Source organism: Charadrius vociferus, unplaced genomic scaffold (assembly GCF_000708025.1).
Source record: "Charadrius vociferus isolate BGI_N301 unplaced genomic scaffold, ASM70802v2 scaffold218, whole genome shotgun sequence".
Lineage (NCBI taxonomy): Eukaryota > Metazoa > Chordata > Aves > Charadriiformes > Charadriidae > Charadrius > Charadrius vociferus.
The window spans coordinates 4,505,299-4,528,019 of NW_009650084.1; the positions used below are offsets into that span (position 1 = coordinate 4,505,299).

Below are 22,721 nucleotides of genomic sequence, written 5' to 3' on the forward strand. Positions count from 1 at the left end.
CTGAACCCCTCTGATGGACTCTTCCACCTGGGGCAGGGATGTCCGATCTAGTAATGAATGCACTTCTGGACCTCTACAGGAATTTTTGAACTCCTCCAGTGTCAGTTTAGCTTAATTTGAGAGGCTCAGACCTGCAGCAGGCCAAAAGCTGGTTCTTGGTAGGTCAGATATTGCTCCTGCCTTGGAGGTGGCAGTGGCTGCCTGGTTTTATTCTGATTCTGAAAGTCAGTCAAACTTCAGAAAAGTTTGTATTTAATGTAAGAGCGTAGGCTCTCCACACTTGCAAGTGTCTGAATCTTGGCTTCAACATGAGATGCAAGTGCAGACCAATTGTAGATCTCCCACTGGGATTTTTGCTCAAGGTACTTTTCTCCCATGTGAAAACTGTATTTCTAATATAAAGAGAAAAAAGTTGCAGTATAGGAGTGATAGAGAGTTGCAACTGGATTCTGAAAATCTTTGCGTAACAATGATTTGCCAAAATAGGTTTGGTTTGTCACACAATGCTGTTATTGATTTGGCATAACTTTTCCTGAAAGTTGTGAGTTAACAACTTGCTCTACTTCTAGTGTTTACTTATGCAGGCAAATGGAATGCAATACATTTTCTATCAACTGCAAAGCAGCTGACATTTTTCCTTTGAATTTGAGATATAATCACTGATTATTAATGTCTCATCAAGTAACAAGACAGTCCCCGCCCTCTTTTATAGACTTTGCTCGGAGCATGTCTTGGAACAAGACTGTACAGGTGCGAACAAATTATAGTTAAGCGAAGGAAGACTGCAAACTTTGGTTGGTATCCTTGTATTGTGGCTGACATAAGATTTGTTTCTGTAATAGGAACGGTGGAGAAGAGCACAGAATAGCACCGCAATAGAACAATCTGGTTTTATTGTTTCTTTCTTGTGATTTACAGTGCCCTTTTTGAAAAGTAGTTCTTTGGCAAATGCCAGCTGCTCTCTGTTAGCTTTCTAAAAGCAAAGACTTTAGTGACTTGTGTAAGAAGCACACATGGTTTGGTTTGACTTTCCATTCCATGCTAACTACTGCTCTGCATCTTTTCAACAAAGCGCCATCTTTCTTGGGTTTGGCACACCCTGCTTCTGCGAGCACAAGTAGAGCAGTGGTTTTGTGTTACGCTGAATTCATGGCACAGATTTTTTTTCTTTTTCTTTTTTTTTTTTGTCAAAAATCCAAACCATATAAATACCTGATTATCTTTGCTGCGAGAGCAAAGAACTACTTTAATATTCCCAGTAGCATATTTTGAACAACAATTCTTTAATTAAAACAACATTGGTCTCTTCCTGTATTTCATGGCTAGCAAATGAGAGAAAACACCAGTGTTAATATCAAAGGGAGTCAGTTTTCATTACAGTAATGGTTCAATTGTGCAATGCTGTAGGCAGTGAAATTTAATATTATTGTGACTTGTATTGTAATTGTAGGATGACAGAGGAAAATGGATTAAGTTTAAATATAAGTGTACACAGCAGCACATGGACTTTGTCATATGGAAGCTGAGGGTTGGGGCAGGACGGGTCCGCCTCTGGCTCTGTCATAATGAATTAGTATTTTGTAAATAACTGGCCACTAGACTATAGATTTATTACCTTTTGTAGATATATGTGGACACACAGAGACATGCATGGATTCTGTACTGACTGTAATTGCAGAGCAGAGTTGCAGAACGGGTTTATGCCTGTAGGCTTGCAGGGTATTTGAATGTCTAGGCTTCTTGTCTTCACCTTTCATGAAAATATTCTTGCCTGCCAGTTTGTGAAGTTTTGTCCTGAAGGATACACCCATCCTCTCAGTTAAGGGATTGCTAACACATGAATGGCCTCAGACTGGAAAGCCCTTTGTCATTCTTTGCTTCCTGATGAATAAAAAGCAAATTCAAGTTGCAGATGATCTTTGCTTTAGAAAATTGCTAGAGAGACTAGTGTTAACGAGCAATATCCCCTTCTTTCCCAGTTGCCCATATACATGCAGATTAAAATGGAAAATGGTAATTTAAACCATCCATTACTGATGTGGAAGATTAGAGCCAATGAAAGGTAGATGTTTCATTTGTTTACGGTGTAGGCAAGTGGAAGATGTCCTCAAAGCAGTGCCTGATAGTCTACTACTGTGTAAACTTGATGCCCTGTTGTTTTACTCCGTATCTTCACAGTGTTTCTCGGACGTATGTTCATGTTGAAACCTGTTCTAATGTTAAAGTGCAAAAGGGGGCAGTAAAGTGCTATCCAAAAAATGTTTATTTTTTAAGGGTATCTTTTGTGGCAAAAGTTGCATTTCTCAATAGGATTATAATCTCCTGTATTTAAAATAATGATCACATGAATATCTTCCGTTTGAAAGGCTTACAAATGTCTCCAGAGTGTATCGTTAAGCATTGTGGGAACAATGTTTGCTGTGTATAATTCCATGTTCTGTCCTTTAACCCAGTCCTGAAACATGCTACATATTTGGAAGGAACCGAAGGCAGGAAGCTTTCCTCAGATATATTTAGGACATAGCTATACGAAGCACTTCTGAAAGAATTCCAACTTTGCTAATCATGTCTGGTTCTCATGTTGTGCGTTACCAGCCCCACGTTTCTGGAAAAACAAAATGAAAAGAATGCTGAGGCTGGGGGTTTCTGCTTGAAGTACTAAAGTGTGTAGTGGTGGCATGGGTCAAGAGTTGGGCTCTCATCCAGACCCGCCTGCATCATTTGTCAAGAGGTAACTAGAAAGAGCAACTAATTACAATGCACCTAGTGAGTGTTTTCTCTTTCAGAAATTCCTCAGAATAAGCCATTTATATAGATTGGCTGCTACTCTCCACTGCAGCCACTTGCAGTTTTTAAACTCTATGTAGAAAGCATGTTTCTGCTGAAATGCAATAAAAAGGAGAATGTGCCGCTGTGTTTCCATGCTTGTGCGTGAGAGAGAGTGAGCAATGATTTGAGGAGTTTGCTGTTTGCTGAGGCTAAGTCCAGCACTGTTGTGAGGGTTCATATTTCTGTAAATGCTGATGAAATGTTAATATAATACACTTTAAAATAGAACATTGGTCATATCCATCCTTTTTTCTTTTTTTTTTTTCTTAGTTAGGAGACTGTCCTGAAGCACATTAGCGGTTCTTTTGTGGTAACCAGAATTGATTTTGTAAATGGATCAGAATTCTCTAGTGCTTTAAGTACTTTTAGCAGAGCAGTAATTGCTTTCTGCACAATAATACAAAAAGTTAATTGCTATTAATAGTGCTTTATGTGGAGGTCACGTATGAAAACTGAATATAAAATCTATATTTTAAAAAAAAATTCCTTTGTCAACCTTGGTAAAAGATCGAATCATACATCTTTTCAGCATTTCAAGCCTTACTTATGTGGTAAATGTTCTAAGCTAGGCTGCATGTTCTTGTGCAAAAAGCCCAGATCTTGTTTCCCATTGCAGAGAAAAACCAAAAAGATAGGTGTTTGCTCTCAGAGTTGGGTTTTTTTTCTGTGTTTTTTTTTGTTTGGTTTTCTTTGGGGTTTTTTTGCGTGTTTTTTTTTTTTTTTTTTTTTTAAAGGCAGATGAAAATGTGTTTCCCTTTTATGGGAGGAAAATCACGCATCCATTTTTGCACCCTGGATTTAGGTTGGAGACGGAGGGGTGAAGCACAAGTTGGTCTGAAGGTTTTAGTTTTGTAAGTGGGTTTTTTTGCTTTGCTCTGCTAGTGAGAGCCAAGCAGCGAGGGAAAGGGCAGCTTTCCAGCAAAACTATGCCATCTTTCGCAGGCGGAGATGGCGTCCAGTTGAAAGAGATACACTGTCTTTACAGCAAAACCTTTCTGGCAGCTGCGGGCCGGGGGGCTGAAGGCAGGGCGCTGCCTCTGCTCGGCAGGGTGGGCTGGGGAGAGGGGGCTCCCAGCACCCCCAGGTCCACAGTCACCCCGAGATGCCATGATCCCCTGGACAGGAATTGCAGAGTCAGCTGTCTCTGCCAGAGCCTGGGGTTGGGGTAGCCCCGAAGGTGAGTCTGCGGCACCTCCTTTATCTTACTTACTTTTTCCACGGAATGAAATGACATCCGTAACCTCGTACATCACAGCTTTTAAGGAACCAGGTCTTTCTTTTAGAGAGAGTGTCTCCAATAAGATGTGTTTGGTGCCGGGTTGCAGGGGACCTTCCATATACACGAAGGGTGTAAGGGGTACAGTGCTTGCCAAATATCATGTCTTAGCTGCGGGTTTTGTGCTCTCTCAAGTGTGAGGCACCTTTAGACTTGTGACTGTCCATCCTGAGCCAAATGGAGGGAAGAAGTGAGTGTCTGTATCTCTGCAAGCGCAATAGTCACACAAGTTATTTGCTGAAGGAACTCATGACACATCTTTCTAGGAGACCGGCCAGGGCATTTTCTGACGTGTTTGAAGAGGGGTGGTGTCTGTGGGTGTCTCTCTATACAGTGGAAGCTCTGTGCCTTTAGGACTGTGATGTGGTGGTACAATTTGACTGTCAAATCCTGCAGGTCTGTGCAAAAAAAATGTTTTCTTTGGGTAGAAATGTATGCGCTCTCAGGCCATCCTTATTTTATGCTTATTAGAAATCCTCTGTTGCATTTTAAATGCTTTCCTTTAGTATTTTGCAAAAGGTAACGTGATGAATTGCTAAATGAAACAGTTGAAATTTCATAAATACTCCTCGTTCCCTGTGTACTTTAAATTTTGAGAAAACATCATAATGCTGCAGAATCATTCTCGTGCAGGTTATTAAGATTTCCGTTGTAAACATACTGCATTCTTTTGCCCTACTGAAGTCAACGGAAGTTTTGCAACTGATTTCAGTAAGAATGGGTCAGGGAAAAGGCATCAATGGATGGTGTCTATTTGCACGGCTACTTAAGACACATGAAATGGTGGCACCACTGCCATTTTGTATTCAGGGTGGTGATTAAGACCAAATAAACCTTTGACCATTCCCTTTTTCCGTGCACCGCAACCGTTTCCCCCGGGTAGTCTGAAAGAAGATGGGCTCCTTTGGAGGTGAGGAAGGAGGAGGACAAAGGGGTACCACAAACCCGGGGATGGAGATCAGCTACAGCTTCAGGGGACTGTTCCAAAGCCTTTATGGGCTTGCTGCAGGTTTTATTGCAGGAGAGCCCAAAAAAGAGGTTCTTCCCTTCCAATGGAAGTGAGAAATACAAAAGCTGCAGCTTTAGAAACTTGTGTTATGGTATTTTATAATCTGGCTTTGTATAATGTGGTGCTTACCATTAAAGATCTTAAGGGATGAGTGTGAATATATTTGTTTATTTATTTGTTTGAATTCCATTTAGTTTCTAGCCTGCAAGTCCTATTAATGCAAGTAACCATTGCTTACATGAGTAGTTTCATTAACTGTGTGGAAAAATGTTACATATAAATAAAGGTCAGCAGATTAAACTTCTTAAATTTTATTTAAATTCAATAACATGCCTATTTAGCATGTTCTGTAAAACTTTGTTATAGTATTAAAATAATTTAATAATACTGTACTGGCAAAGAAAAGTAGCTTCCAAAACTCACTTAAAAGAATTTTAATAATATGAAATGCTGTACTTCTTTTGTTTTCAAAGTTTCATTTGCCAGTCTGTGTATAAAGCCAGTCTGTCGTCTTGCTGTGTCAAATCATGGTAATTTTTCTTGCAGAGACTTCAAGTAAGAGTAGTGCCTTTCTTTTTAAACAAATTCCGTACCCATTTTGAGACAGAGACTCCACATTAATCTTTTTTGATGAAGCTTGTTTTTCTGGCTGTTCCACAGGATTTACTGATCCTCTTCTCATTGAATTCATATGTACTTAATCCATTTAAACTGGAGTGAGATCAGTCCTATAAAATCACTGCTGCTGCAGAAAAGCATTTCAGGTTTACAGCTGGGTATATACCTTATATCCACACGGCATATATTTGTGTATGATGTTGAATGTGACAGAGACTAATGCAAAAGCTCTGTATGGAGCAAAGCTCTCACAGAGAGCTCTGGTCTATGTTTTTGGATTTTATTCAGTTCAAAGTCTTTGGGAATCAGTAAAGTGGTTTTCATCTCATTCAGCAGGCTGTGATTAGCCCACTGCGACTTCACTGAAATCACTAGGACCTTTTAATGGAATTCTTATTTGCTTTGCATCAATCTGGTTGGACTTTTAGCTTGCCTAAATATTTCTCCTATGGACAAATGATATTCAAAATACAAACGTTGTTATTTTCTCAAAAGCAAGATGATTAATACACATACTATCGAGTAACCATTCTTTTTAAACAGTAAGGACTTGTACATCGAAAGTTATTCTGTATTCTGTTTCAGTTTGCAGTTGTACAAGTAACGGACTAACATACTGTGTTATTAGTATTCATGACATTTCCTTAATAAAACTTTTCAATGAATAACTTTATAGTCAGGCTGGTAGTTCAACTTCATAAAGTTAAGTGGGTAGGATTCCCCAACAGAAGGTTTCAGGCTGCATTTTAAGAAGCATCTTGATTGTTTGCATTTTTAGGGTTATTTTTGTTACATTAATTTAAAGCTAAATGCCTACACCAATTAGTTCAGGTAAGGTATTAAAGTACAGAATTTTGGCACTGTTTCCCCAGTTAAATGTAGAAGACTCTCAACAAGTACTAACACACTTTCTAAAATTGCATTTCATTTGTAATTACTAGGGTATAGTTGAAGCTAAGTGTGCATATATATATATTTATAATATGTGCATACATATATAGTTTTGCAAGTTGGCAAAAGCATGACGACACAATTTTTACATCTATCAGTATTGATCAACAAAATCTCCTTAAGTATTTATTTCTCTGGAAATTTTATCTCTTGATAATTTTATAGTTTCAGAAATGTCTGTGTAGTTAGGAATAGTAGAATATTCTCAGTGAAAAAAATGCTGATAGATAAAGTTCTAATTTTTTTTTGAGAATTTACTATCATGAAATTAAGTAGCTTTGAGTGGTTATGATTAAGGAAAACTCCATTATTATTTAAAATGGTTGAATGCGCCACGTTTCTCTAAACAAGAAGTAGATCCTTAAGAAATGAGTTGGAAACTGCGTATAATATAAATTTTATTTTTTATTTAAGTTCTCTAGGACTTTGACCAGTAAGGGTACGTTAGTGCCAGGATCTGCTCAGCCTTAAAATAAGTGTGGTACAGAAAATTACTGTAACATTAGTGGGAGTGGGGAACAGACTACTCTGTTCCTATTTTCTGTTCATGTGTCGTGTGAATTTTTGGTCTGATATAATACTTATTTTTAAAAAGGTTTGGGAACTCTGCATGTTATTTGATAAGCTGCATGACTAGTTGGACGCGTGGGAAGGATTCACATCCATGGGCACCCACAGATGTCAAATGTCACCCACAATACACCAATTTTGGACTGACAGTAAAAATGCCCTCTGTATCCAAAAGTGACGGACAGAAAGTGCATGAATTTCATCATACAGCTTTTACTGTACTTCATATATTTTTCTGTGCTTTCTCACAGTAAGCACTAAGATTATTAGTTGTAAACAAGATTCTTAATGCTCTAGTCTCATTATATCTGACTGCTGACAGAAATAAGTCGTGAAACTCGCTAAGCTTTTCTCCTAAGTTTCTGCTGGGGTACAGGGGCCTATATTGGTATGTAGTTTTCCCGGTAAATAAAATTTAGAGCTGAAAAGCAGAAAGTTAGAAAGTTAGCTTTTTACAGAAAGCAATGATTCCAGCGCTTTCACTATCCCAACTGATCAAAGAGCGTGTCAGTGTCCCGAGCAACCATTGGAGTAACGCAGCCTCCTCCTTTTCAGAGTCATGGGATTCTGAAAAACTCTTGCTCTGTTTTTATTATATTTCTGTTTGGGGGGGAAAAAAAGAAAAGTTTTTTAGCTCATTGGAGGCACATTCTGATCAGACTTTTAAAGCTGGTTCATTAACTTTAATTTTACAGATGCCATCCTGCAAACACTTCGTAGGTGTTGATGCTACCCCAGAATGCTTAAGGCTACCTCAGCACTTGCAGAAATAAAGATTCAGGATTAATCCTGAAGATTTTTCTTAACCTCTACCAAGGCTGAATGTACATTGTACTTTTTTTTTTTTTCAGATATAAGGTTTTCAAAATTAGGATCATAAAATGGGGATCTTAATCCTCCTAACATTTAATCAATAGCTTCAGAAATGCTTAGTACGCAGCAAATTATTTGTTTAAAGTCTTTATGAAAATACAGTAGCAAAAATATTACACAAATGCAGGGATAATAATCATGCCTACTACTAATCAGCCACTGTAAGTTTTGTGGTCAAACTGAAATGCATGAGGTGGAACTTTTTTATCCTCTTCATCCACATTTGTGCTTTATTGTTGTAAGAAAATAAGGAAAGTAAATTGGAAAAATATCTTTCTCGCAAAGGTCACGATCAAAACTGCAAACTGTGGAAAAAATTTCAATACAATCAAGTTCTCAGATTAATCCTTTCATTTTCAGCCTTTTTTCTTTCCTAATCCCATCAGTGTTAGATCCTACAAGTTCAGAAACTCAAGTGGAAGCAGATTTACAGAGTTTAGTTTTCAAACTTCAGAGCCATAGCGAGAATATTCCCCTGCCATAAAGTCTAACGAGTGCATCGAGTGCATTGCTTTAAAGCTCTTCTAAAATGTGTTTTAGCTGTCTGTTGGGGGTGGTTCTGTCCTCTACCTTTTATGAGGCAATTCCTGGCTACTTAACCAAGGCACACAAGTGTGCTTTCTCTCTGGTAGCTGTTTCTGAGGATTGCTGGGCACGCCGTCTCTGAACCCATCCTGTTTGCACTCAAGAGTTTGCGTCGAGAACGTATACTGCTGGTGCTTCGTTACACACACACACACACACATATATATATATACAAAATCTAAAATTATAATCAATGTTTTTTGTTTTTCAGGGCAGCTTTTAGGTCATATTATTGATAATGACAGGCAGGTGCGCATTTCTAACCTTATGAATTTCATATTTATTATGCAGTGGAATCTAAATTGATTAATTTAAAAACAAAGATCCGGTCGTCTGAAATCTCATGTGTTTCATATTATACATTCCCATTACATGAAGAAGAATTACTGGCAAGAGGAAATGTTTGCAGCGGTGGGATCATACAGTGTCCAGCCTTTGTCCTGGCATGCAGATGGTGGAATACAAGTAATTTTCATCTTTCTGCTACAACACTGCTTCACAGGAGCAAAGTAAACGGGCTGTGGTCAGGCAAGGCGGTAAAGTCAGTCGCAGGTGACGGAGCTCAGAAACTCTGTCCCTTTGCCTTTGCCTGGTTGGAGTCAATCCCTGAGGAAAGCCTGAGTCAGGATCCATGCTGCTCCCTTGGCAAAGGTTGCTGGGTCTTCCTCCCACCATTTCCTTGGCACCCTGGCAGAGATGGCCTCTCCCTCCATCCTCCCTCACCAGGCCAGTGACACCGAGAAGGACGCATTTCCACCTTTCCATTTGTTTCACCATTTCAGCTTTCAGGAGATGGTAGTCACTACATTCCTTTGGCACGTCCGAAAACCGGAGGAGGAGGCGCAGCTTCGCCCCATCTCCAGTGCATCTCCGTTTGAACAGCCATGGCCAAGCCTAGTTTCTGTAGTCTGGAAATTACACTGCACAACACAAAAGAGCGCAGTGATTTATACATCAACAGTCGCTTTTCTTGCCATAACATTTCATTGTTCTTTTTCCCTAAATCTGTAATTACATGTCTTTGTCCTGCTACGTGCTGCTTCACAACAAATATAATTCTTACACAGGCTTTGTGAGGGAAAATAATCCCGCTCAATTAGCACAGATCATAAACTTGCATTGTGTGGGAGCAAGTGGTTGTAAATGATGGATTCAAAATTTGGGGCGTGGCGTCATCCTTTTCTCTAATTTAGCAACTTCTCCCCCAATACTACTGTGTGCTGGTGGGCTCCTTCAGCCAAGCCAGAGGCAGGAGGTCACTGACGCCTCTAGCTTTGTTCGGCTTGGGCCTTAGGACTCTAATTTAAAGTTTCCAGGAAGGCAGCCTGTGAATAAGCTGGATTTACTATGTGTGCTGTTTAAATGCTAGCATTTGGAGAAGGGTGTTCATTAGTCGGCAATTGTTTCAGTCGTTTTTTCTGGCTGATTCTCCATTAAGGAAGATCTTTGGAAAAGGCTGGCAGGCAGGAGAAAGAGGAAAGAAAGTCAGGCTTTTAGGTCTGTGCATTCGAGGACGTCGTGTTGTTGGCTGTCGTTCTAAACTACGCACTTCTTGGCCTTAATTGGAACAAATATATATTACAGAGGAAAAAAAGAAAGAAACCTGCTGTGGCTTTTGTCCTTTTAAGAGCAAGGCTCCTCATTTTGTGGATGAATCAATACTATAAGTAATTATGTATATTTTTCTTTCGTGAAGAAGTGGTGAAGTTTGCCTATTAATTAATATGAGTAGGAAAGATACAATATCGAGTCTAACCCCAAACACTGGCTCACTGCCAGTTTGTGTAAGAAGTCTTCATCTGTACTAAGGCAAAAGCACGTCCGTGTTTTGCTTGTAGAACAAGAAAGGAAAAAAAGAAAGGAAAAAAGGTCATGATGGAGTTTATGAAGAGAAGAAATCATTGTAGCGTAGCAGTCACACTGTCTTGGAAAAGTTTTTTATCAGAAGCATGTGTGGTCCTTGGGTCAGGTAGATCTCTGTCCGCCCCAGATCTGTAAGCATGATCCTGGTGAGTGACCAATGTTCCTTTGTGTTGTACTAGTAATATCAATCAGCACCTTAGTATGTCATTAACTCTTAAAGTCTAAGATGTTTCCTTTCCCACATGGCTGCTCGGCGAGGTTGAGATTATTCTTGTCATTCTCCCATGACCAAAATTAGCAAGATATGCGCAAGAATAGTAGAAATGTTACCAAAGCAGAAAAAAACAGGATTGCAGCCCATCAGATGTGGTACTAGCTATTGTAAGTGGCCAAATGTGGAAGAAAAAACAGTGCCTGCCAGAGACGTAAAACCTGCTAGAGTTCCCAAAACTGGGATAAGGACTATAACACTCAATCCATCTGTAATTTCCAAGATCTCAATAAACATCTTGATACTAAATTGAGTCAGGCCCAAACTATTAAGATCTGGTTTGCTCAGGCTGTCATTTTGGTTTTGGAAACTGTGTGTTTGTTCCTTTCTGTCCACTGCAACTGCTACTTTTCTGGATGAGATTTTATCAAGTGTCTCATATTTTCCTTTTGTTTCTCTCTCTCCTTTTTTTTTTGTCCTTTTTTTTTTTTTTTTTTTTTTTTCTGTTTTAGATTCCTTCCTGGACAAGGATTGGTACTATATCCACAGATAGGAGACAAACTGGATATTATATGCCCAAAGGTGGACTCTAAAACTGTTGGCCAATATGAATATTATAAAGTCTACATGGTTGATAAAGACCAAGCAGATAGCTGTGCTATTAAAAAGGACAATACACCTCTACTCAACTGTGCCAAGCCAGATCAAGATGTTAAGTTTACCATCAAGTTTCAAGAGTTCAGTCCTAATCTCTGGGGCCTGGAATTTCAGAAGAACAAAGATTATTACGTCATATGTAAGTTCGAAATATCAGTTGTTCATTCTTTTAAATATAATTGTTCATTCTTTTGTATGTTGTCTTGTACAGTATAAGCAAATGAAGAAAAACATGAATGGGTTTGTATTTGTTTCTCTGAGAATATTTCCTTGCCAGCATATTTTTAACGTTATTCCTGACTTCTCTGGGGCCTCTCTTTTTTCCTTGGTTTGTTTAAACCAATTTAGATTGTACTTCTATGCCGTAAAGGGCTTCTCCTTTCGTGCACAGTATCATGTCCTGTATTCACGTTGAAGGTTGTGTGCAACTAAACCGTGATGTGTTTCCTGCTCGCAGCTCTGGTGATGTGCCATGCTATTGGCCTTGCCCTCAGGTGCCCACACGTCAGGAGTAGGGTGGCCCGGCCATTCTGAGCTGAGGCATCCTACATGAGATGCCATTGCTCCAAGTGGTCCAGGGATTCTTGCAGTGACCTTTTGGCCACTTTGGCGCCAACTTTGATAGTGTAATTTCGCCACAAGGGTTACCGGCAGGCTCTAGTTGAGCATGCATAGCTCTAATACATACCTACTGTGTCCATACATTAGCTGGGAGGGCTCTTGGGCAAAACCTGGACTAGCATGATCTTCAGTTTCCTCCTTTTTCATGGTCCTGAACTTGTAAAAAGAATGTGCATAAGACAGACCTGTGTCCAACAATATAAACTTTGTGTGAGTTTTAGTCTGATAAAGGATTTATGGCTGAAAGCAAGTCTGGCGCTAACCGCTGTGTTTAGTGATTCAAATTACTTATGATGTGTAAAGTTAATGATGTGAATCAGGAGTTAGCATAAGCTGAGACCTCAGCAGTGCAACAATTATTGTACTTAGCTTAGGTTTTGTCATTGTAGTACTTTGGCCTGTGGATCTCATTTAGCCCATGGGGACTTTTGAAGTTTTGAGCAAACACCACCAATTAGTGTGAGATGGACAAATTCTGTGAATTGTTTTTTCTGCAGTTACAATGAAGTTAGTTACTGGTGTGTCTTATTTCTGCCATCTCCTTGAAAATTGGAGGGCTGATAACTATTTCATATAATGTCTGCCACTCTAAATATTTCTTAGTTTCTTAGTTAAAAATATTAGTAATTCTACAGCTGCTCGAGCAAGTACTTTAAAAAGGGAAATGGAAATGCATTTAATATGAATTAAAGCTCACTTCCCAGTTATATCCACAATTGTACACACTGTGTATAAAACAGGTTGTATGTCACAGGAACTAAGAAAGAATTCTTCGTATTAAATATTAAATGTAGAAATTACTAAATAACAGTTGTGGGAGATATAAACCACCATTTTTTTGTTTTTAAGGTTTGACAAAACAATCACTTAATATAGGTGTTTTCTCTGTTTAGTCAGGGCATATATAAAAACCTGATCCCACTTACACAGCCTTTAACTTTGACAAACTTCCCACTGAAATCCAGTAAGATTTACCAGAGTAAAAGCTGCAAGATTAGATGTTGAGAGATAGTTGTCTGTAACTCCAGTGAAAATGACTATCCACAAATAGTTGGCTTTAATGATGAAATATGTTCAGTATTTAGTGCTGCTTTTAAAAACATCCACAGCAGACTAGCTGTAGTGGAACAAATGGCACTGTTACAATTATTACCTGAAAATTATGGGCACAAATGGAGTTTTCTGATACCCTGTCAGTTCTGTCATATCTATGTCATGGATTTACCTAGAGAATTATTAAATATATCTCATTTTCATTAGTTTTGTATAATTATTTCATTATAGCAATAAGGCATAATAGACGTTGCATTTCCTGGAAGATTACAGTGCAGTTTGGTTGAAAGAACTTGCTCAGCCTTCAGCCTAATGCCTCCAAAATCACGCTGGCCTTGCGGTAATACTGCAGTGCCTTAGGATATTACTTTCCTTGCTCATTCTGGCATAAACAAATGGCTAATTTATCACTATATTGCTAGCATACTAACCGAGCTGCAGCAGGGGTACCCATACATTTTAATAGGTCGGACAAAATAACAACCCTGAAAACCCAGTCATCCTGAAGCTAAAACTCTCGCTTTTCTATCATTCAGGGAGAAAACAATGAACTCAGTGATGTCGGTCTCAGAAACACTAAGAGGGGTAGAAAACTAGGCCAGGGCTCAGCTAGGACACCATTTTACAGAGATACTGGAGCTAGATAGGATTTTAACGGTTTGTGCTCAAAAGCTCATGACCTGACACAGCCTTGTCAGATACAAGTTCTGGTAGTGAGGACGTTTACTGTCATTTTTGTAAGTAATATAATACATCCTAATCATGTACACAAATCAGGCCGTAAATCGTTTGCATACATCCCTATTCCCAGGCTTGTAATTTGACAGGTGTGCTCAGGCCCAAAAGGGGAATGCACTGGGTCTCTCACCAACTCTGATACTGCTCTTTCTCTCTCTCTCTTTCTTTCTCTCTTTCTTTCTTTCTTTCTTTTTCTTTTCTGCTTGGGAGTTTGGAGTTTTGTCTTGATTTGTTGGGTTTTTTTCTTGGGGGGTGGGAGTGCTATGAAGTGAAGGCAATGATGCATTTTATGTGCATCATTTATTAGCGTTTGATTTTGAAGTACTTAGGTATCTTGTATTGCCTCGACTAAGGGGCATCAAAGAAACCTGAGACGAGAGTTTTCTGAGCCCAGCATCTTTGTAGTGCTCGCTATGGCTGTGTCTACAGCCTAATGTCACGCTGTTTATGCTGGCAGGCTGCTGTCAGCCCTTTAAATGTTTTGTGCATCGTCATGTACCTTTATCATCTTGCCATGATTTGAAAACACAGTTTGTTTTTCTAAGGTAATAGTATGCGGTTTGCGGAGCTGTATTAAACATTAAAATCTCTATTCAGATTAGGGGGTTAGTCATTTTGGGATGAGGAGTTATAATACAGGATGAAGCAGCTTCCTGAACCCTCTGTACCTTTAGGGAAATGTGATTGTACAGGAATTCTTCAAGCCATAATTTTTATGACATCCAGATGTATTCATGATAGGTATAGCAGAAGGAACTCTTTTCTACTCACTACTTCCCTAGGTCTAAGCATATAAAAGATGAAACTTTTCTCATTCCACAATTCACAATTTTTTTAAAAAAGTAAAGATGTAGATGAGTCTCTGATACCTCTTTTCACATTCACTTTAATCCAAAAATAATCTAATCCATTCTGTGATTCTATGATTTCTTGGTAAGATATTCCTCAATATGAATATCAGGATCCAAAGAGTTAATTCTATGAACAGCAGTACTTGGAAAGATGATACTGAATGGTATTGGAAAGTGAATAAATGATGTAACAGAGTGTCCTTGCTTTTCTCTTCTTTGCTATCATCAATTTTTGGTTCCTGGGAAAATAATAGATTCATTTTCCTATAGCTACCTGATTTCTTTTCAGCAGAACTGGAGAAGGTCAAATGTACTTGAGATCTCAGAAGTATTAATGTTAGATTATCCTAAAATATGCGACCATTTAGCTAACATGTCGTAAGTCTCTAAGGAAATCCTTAATCAGATGCATGAAGGAAGATACATCATGCCCGACAACATAAATATCTGTGCGAAGGGCAAAGTTAAGCAGAAGAAGGGTGTGCAGATTTGAGAGACTGATGTTTGCATTAAAAAGTCTTTTCATGCCTTTGCATGGTTAGGGAATGAAGTATCATTTTCTGCTGTTGTGGATTGCTCAGAACGAGCAATGAGTATCTCCTCAATACTAGGGGGACAGATCTGCAAGTACTTGGGGTCGTGGTGTAACAGCTTCAGTACCTCTCAGATGCAGCGTTTCTTGTATGGGAGGGAGACGTGTTAGCGTAGGACAAGCATATTTAACATGCCAAAGATGTTCATTTTCGGTGAACAGGAATGTTCACCTGAAGCCTTCCCAACAAACCCGGCCTTTACCCGGAGGGCATGGAGAGCACTGTGGTACCCCAGCCTTGCTCTGAGGGAGTGCTCTGGGGAAGCCTGCGGGCGGCTACGCCAGAGGGAAGGGAGCAGTACGGCTTGCCTTCCAGCCACCATCACGCTCCTGAGGTAGTTCGGACAAGCAAGCACATACTCTGCTCACTTCTTCTCTTCTTTTGCATATGTAAAATGAAGATTGTGGGCTGGCATCATCAGCATTAAAAAATAAGTCACCTGCAATGAAGTCGTCACCTGTCCAAAATCTGTAAAAGAGCAGCTTGAGACTTGGGAAGGGGCCGCAGAATGGTCCTAGAAGAGGTTCCTCTAAAATGCGTGCTCTGCCTGCAACCTCATTAAGCAAGCTTGCCGAGCTAATGATGCTTGTTGGCTTTGACATTGGCAAAATGGAATATACATCTTTCCTTAAATGTTTTTTTTGTCAACTTTGTTCAAGTGACCCATTTACATAATTGGCCTCTGGCTTAAATTAAAAAACATATATATATATTTGATCCTTGACTGATTTAAAGGTTTATACTGGCTAGTAGCACTACATTCTGGATAACTGCTTTAATAGTACTGTGGCTTTTAAAATCGAAACAGTCATTCTGAAACTTTCACATTAGCTGTGTTTGAAAAAAATCACAAGGCTTTTTATGTTTTCACTTTGTCATTCTGTTACAATTAAAGGGCAATAACTGTCTGAGGAAGAACACATTAAAGGACAATATAGATTGTGCCCTGAAATACGGCCCAGCTGGGAAGAATAAATCTCTTTGCGTGGCCAAATAGATTTACATTAAAATTTTATTTTAGTATTCTGACCAAACAGTTTAAGTGCTGGCTGATCTGGCCGGCTGGGCATTCTGACACCTCTCTGAGGCAGGTTTCAGTCTGCAGCCCCCTACAACCTCCCAAACACCCACCGAGAGCTACCCAAAAGGCAACAGTAGTTTCTCCTTTGTTTAGGGGTTAATTCCGAACTAGTCAAAACCAGGACAAAAACTGTATTAGAATTTCAATTCCATTTCTTTTGCAACAAAGACTTTTTCCCATGCTTTTTGTTAAAGAGTCCGGTCCAGGAATGTATCGTTATTTATTTTTTTTGTTGGGTGTGGTGTTAATGAAAGCCTATGTGATAATAGCCACTGTGCTTCCAGTTGTAAAAAGATCACATTTTTTTCTTTCCTTTCTCCTCCTCCTTCCTCAGAAAATTAGATAAATGATTTCTTCTTAGTGTAAAATGATATCCAGAGGTCAGTCTTTGACTTTGCTGCAAGTCTTTTAAGGGATATATCAGCAATGCCACTTAGCTCTTGTTGAATTAAATATAAATACAGCTCGTACAAATAATATTATTGGAGAAAAAAAATCACTCTCTGTGCAGCTTCAGATTTCTAACAGAGTCTAAGACCTACAGGATTAATGGAGTCATGGTCCTTTGGGGTTTTGTCCCAGACCACACAGGTCTTGTAAGAGAATAAGGCTATTTTAGATTGATGGACTTTGTTCATATTCGGTGCCATTACCTAGGCAATACCGACCGTTTATCTCCTTTAAAGTAGACAGAGATAGTTAAGCAGGAAATCTGTTATCATTTCTCTATTCCTAAGGGAAGGAAATGAAAGATAGAAATGCTCAGTTTGTTAATTGATGGCATCTTGTGAAAAAATACATTTATCCTCCCCCACACCCCCCAAGTATTCCAAATAGATACAAAATCAGATGAAAATGAAGAATAATTATTCAGACTGGAAGAAAGAATTATTCAGGAAACACTTATGAATTAAACAGGTTTTAAAATTTCATGGGAAGCTGTTTAATATTTTTAGTGAGTATTTATTTTTCTCATTTTTTTAGTTCCTCATCAACAATTTATAAATACTGGAAATTCAGTACATTCACAAAGAAAGATACAATATTCTCACTTGGAAATCTTTATATGTATGATATACATATCAACAATAAGGGACACTTGAAGTGCTCTGTCAAAAAACAGCTTAAACCCTGATCTTCTACAAGTTGTATATGTTCTTAGATTTACATATACATCCTTAATAGGACTACATGCAGAAGAGGGCTGGGTTGAGTGTGTGTTTTATGCTTTATATGCAGGGTATGAGTAACTGCTTAAATCAAGGGGGTGTGTACTGGGGAGACATGCCATGCTATGGGGAAAGTACCTGTCTAAACCGAAACTTAGAAGTGCACTACCATACTGAAAACACATTTAACTTTCATTTTGTACCTAAGTTTGGTGACGAGCATTTATCTCATCAAGTGGGATGATCAGTCTTTATTTTATACAGTTGCTTGTATTGTATCTGTTACACATTACAGTATTTTAAGTCCTAAAATAAAAGACCAGGAACTGTGTAAGCATTTGTAAAGGCTTTAATGAAATTGATTTTAAATACTTGAAATTGTTTGCCTCATTAAAGTCTTTACACAGCTGGATCAGAGGGAAATGTACTTTTGTCTGAGAACTGCATTAGCTAAAACACAGGGTTGAAATGGTTGAAAAACAGGGTTAAATGTCAGTTTAGGCTTTCTTTCTTGACTTTAGTCAATCCTGGAAACTTTGGAGGAAGAATATTTCAGGATTTGTTTCTGATAAATCAGACTATAAAACTGAGCCCTAATAGGCAGTCTTCCAGTTGCTTTTTTTCAGTCCCAGGGAAATCATGCAAATATTTCTGTGAGTAAAAGCAGGATTAGGCTTAAGGTAGTCTTAGCAGTTCTTGGCGAAGAGTCCGTATTAAGCTGATAAGGCTGGTTTTAAAAAGCATGTTAGGATCTTTGTTAACATGATTTATCTGTTTTCTGTTCAGTAGATGAAGATGGCAAAAATAACTCAGCCGCAGCAGCAGACTTGCCCTTATGTGCTCACTGAGCTGCTGTGAGAGAAACAGAAGTCTGAATCCAAATCCTGCCAGGGAAACTGAGACTGATCTGTTTTTCAAGTATTTCACCTTAGCACGTAAATGCATTAGACCACAACGGTGCAGGTGATCACAGAATACAGAATGATTGGGTTTGGACAACAACTCTGGAGATAGTTTAGTCCCCTGTTCAAGCCCTACTCAAGCAGCCTCAGCTGCAGTAAGTTGCCCAGCACTGTGTCCAGCTGTGTTTTGAATATCTCCAAGAATGGAGACTCCACAGCCTGCCTGGACGACTTGTTCCAGTTCTCAGTCACCTTCACATTTAAAAGGTTTTCTGAGGTTTAAACAGCATTCCCTGTATTTCAGTTTGTGCCCATTGCTCCTTGTCCTGTCACTGGGCACCACTAAGAAGAGTCTGGCTCTTTCTTCTTTACCCCACCTCCCCCCAAGTATTTATACACACGGACAAGATCCCCCTGAACCTTCTCTTCCCAGGTCCTTAGCCACTTCTCTAATACAGATGCTCCAGTTCCTTCATCATCTCCATGACTGGACTTGTTCCTGTAAGTCCATGTCTGTCTTGTGTTGGGGAGCCCGTGACTGCAGCCAGCACTCCAGCTGTGGCTTCACCAGTGCTGAGGGGTAGGATGACCTCCCTCTGCCTGCTGGCAATGCTCTGCTAAATGCAACCCAGGAGGCTGTTGGCCACCTTTACCACAAGAGCACATTGCTGGCTTATGGTCAACTTGGTGTCCACCAGGACCCACAGTGCCATTTCTGCAAAGCTGCTTTCCAGGTGTTTGGCCCCAGCCTGTGCTGAAACTCGATTCCACCTGCTGTCCAGAGGCTGCCACAGCAGATTTAGTGGCAGAATCAAGACACTAATTAAAGAATTTGTATTGCAAAACCAAACCAAAACAAAAAAAAACCAACCAAAAAAACTTAACAACGTTACACTGATAAAACACTAGTGAAATATTAAAAACTGTAAGAATGTCATTATTAAAAGTATTGGTTCTCCTGTCTAGTTATGACTTTTCAAAATTCCGAACACTGGAGGATTAACATACCTGTCCCATTGGAGTTTCTTAAAATGGACCGAGGTGTGTCTATGTGATAATGTCTAAAGAAGCTAAACCTTTTAATTTCTCATGGCAAGTATTTGAACTGGAGTTCCTGTAGCACCTTGAAAATTCAGGTTGCTTTATTTCAGCAATGTTGCCTCATTAAGTTTTACTCCATGGGTGTTTTAAAGTTCTAAACACAAACATCAGCATACTGCAATCAAAACAGCGCTTAACTTCTGATCATCTTTGCCAAGTGCACCGTCATCCAATAGTATCATAATTGATCTCCATACTAAGGTGCCAAACTCTGTGTTGCTGAAGGATAGTTAGATGATGTAAATAGCTTTTTGTGTTTTGCAATAAAGCACACTTTTGTTGTGCTTGATGTAAAAGCAGAAGATGAAGGTATTCTTTTATTGAAGCAAACATGTGGAAAATTGCTCTAGATTGTTATAGTACAGAGCATCTCCCCTGAAAGGAATGAGGTTCATCTATAGGGCAAACTCTGACTGTGGCACTTTATTGGGGTTACTTCTGGACTCTGTGTGGTCAAAGCAAATAACGTCATGTCCATCTAAACTGTTATAACCATGAGACTGGCACATTTTCTCATCTATAGTGTTATATTCTAAACTGTCACTAGGCATTAACTCAGTCACTGGTGAAGTCCTACCACCTAGAGATGAACTCTGCCTCAAAATGATGTTTTCCACTTCAGTGCTACTCGTATAGCAATTACTGGGTCATTAATATCATTGCATGCAATTAGTGACAGTAGAATGAGCAAGAGGTTTGTTATTTGTTTAATATGAACTTTCACTATAACCCTTTCTTATCCAAGTGCTACAGACAGAAACCAGAGAGATTTTCAAGGCAGATGAACATCCTTGAAGAGTGGCGTTGAGATTGTATGATACAGAAGATAGGTCCTCATTTAATGTTAAACCTTCTGCTTTTGTTTCCAGCAAGCCTGCTTGTCATTAGCAACAATCAGTGCAACTTGAGTGCTAACTAATTCTATTAGTTCTGTTCAGCTGAACTGTTAAGCAAAGCTTGCCATTGTAGTGGGGAGATATTTCTCCCCATCCATGAGAAGCTTTTGCCAGTAGTGTGCCGGGAGAAAGGATGAACTTACGTAAAATACTTGTTTGTGGTTGGTGTAGTTAACTAGCTAGTAATCTGTTTTAGATGCATACTTTCTGATATACGCTGAATACATCATAATTAGTGGGCTTACATCTGCCACAGTTACTTCAGCGCTCACAAATATATAATTTGTTTATGTAAACTAGAAGCAACCATGTGTGCCGTAGATCATTATCTGACAACATTTCTCAAAGTATGTGAAATATAGAACTGAAATACTTTTAGAAATGCTTAACTGTAATGAAAGACTTAAATTGTCATTCGTAGTGATACAGTATTGAGATGCTTTTTTTTTTTTTATGATCTCTAAATCATTCCAAGAGAATTTTGAAAAGGGGCGCTTGCCAGCAGTGAAGCAAGTAGGATTTTGTTGTGGGTGGGTGGATGCTGTGACCTTCTGTAATGGATAATAATTCAGCAAATAGTTTACTGTTTAGTACACTTCAGCTGTGGTATTCCTCAACCCAGAGATAAAGTGGTGCTGTTTTTAAAATGATAGGCAGCAGAAACCAGTTGGAGCTCACTGCTTTTTTGATACTTTTCAACTCCGTCTTGCTCACTGTCGCTTTTTCTCTTTTAGAAAGACTTTTTTACCACCTGTATTTTTGCTGTGAGATACCATGTCTCCCTGGAATTAAGAGAATCATTCTGAATGTAGGAAAGGGGGGAAACGTTACAAGAAGTCTCTCTCCCTATTTTGTGTTTAATACTTGGGCAGTACTTCTCAGTCGGACCACATGAGATGCGGGAAGGAGAGTCTACGGGTTCCCAGAGGTGTACCTGGAATTAGACAGTTGACATATACCAAGGTGTATTACAGTGCAGAACTGATTGGCTCTGTCTTGCTTGTATCCTCCACGTTGCAACCGCCCCAAAAAATATTGAAACAGTAATAAAATCTGTCCCTTTCTTGACATATGAAAACAAGTGGAGAATTTTATGGGGAATTATATAAAGGCCCCTATATCATAAGTCCCATATAAGTACCACAAGTCACGCTGTTCACATTTGGACAAGATACATTTTAGAGCAGTGGTTAGAAAAGTGAATCACAAAGTTTCACTGCAGAGACTTTGCCTCCTTCCAGGCAAGAAGAGGCCTGTTTTTTATTTTGCTTCATTTTATTCTGGTTTTAGCTTGACTGGGGAGGGCATTGCTGCTTACTTGCTGTGCAGAATATAATTTGTGGATCCTATTTAGATATAAATCTTGAGACATACAACGTAGGACTTAATTTAAAAAACTACAAGGATGAGAAGTGGAAAAGAAGTGAGAATTCTATTCCTTTTCTTCACATAGTAGTTTTGCCTCATGTGTGGGTAGAGGGAAAAAAGGCTGGCTTCAAGAGTATTTATAAAGACTCCATAAACTTTAGTTTAGGCAAAAAAATCTATCTATCTTTGAAAAATAAGATCGAGAGAATAAGAGTTTCTGAATGGTCTTTAGGTTGAGAAACCCCTCAAATTTCTGCTGCCACCTTGACTTTGCAAGTAGGACAAATATGAAACCAGACGTTAGAAAAATGCAAAATTATTGGTAAACCATTTTAATACATTTTTCACTACTGTCTTGGTGTCCTACCTTGTATTAATAGAGCCAATTCGGCAGGTGTTTATCTTTTTTTTATTAAAGTTCCTTTCTTTGTCTCTATAAGATCAGTAGAAAAGTTAGGATGTGATTTTATTGTTCAAGCACAAAGACTTAAACAGAGGAGGCCTTCAGTCGGCAGACAGAAAAACAGACAACACGTTGGCAGTACTCTGTGCAACTGTTCATAATGCATTTAAGTTTTAGCACTTGCAGTCCAGGTTTGGGACCACTGATAGTTAAATTTTGGAAGATAATTTCATTTTTTTAAGAAAGTGAAGGTTTCAGTGTCAGTCTCATTTTTTGTCATTATGAGCAAAGATAAACCGTTAGTTGCTAGTAATTGAAATTAGTATATTTATCTTCTCTGTAAACTTTCTGCAGCTCACCCAGCGTAGTGTTTGCCAAGCTACCTGTTCTTTGGTGAGTGGCCTGAACAATTTTTTTTTGGTTGTTTCAGATCTCCATGCAGATCTGGCATTGCTACTAAGAAAAAAAATAAAAAAAGACTTTAATTTCATTTAATTAAAACA

The 22,721-nt window shown here is 38.9% G+C and overlaps 1 protein-coding gene across 1 annotated transcript in view; it reads left to right on the top strand.

Moving 5' to 3' along the window:
* Window positions 1-22,721, top strand: part of EFNB2 (ephrin-B2) — a 41,590-nt gene that overhangs the window by 10,574 nt on the left and 8,295 nt on the right. Inside the window, exon 2 of the mRNA XM_009892145.1 lies at window positions 11,298-11,581. Coding sequence (XP_009890447.1) covers window positions 11,298-11,581 — 284 coding nt within the window. The remainder of the gene's footprint in view (window positions 1-11,297; window positions 11,582-22,721) is intronic.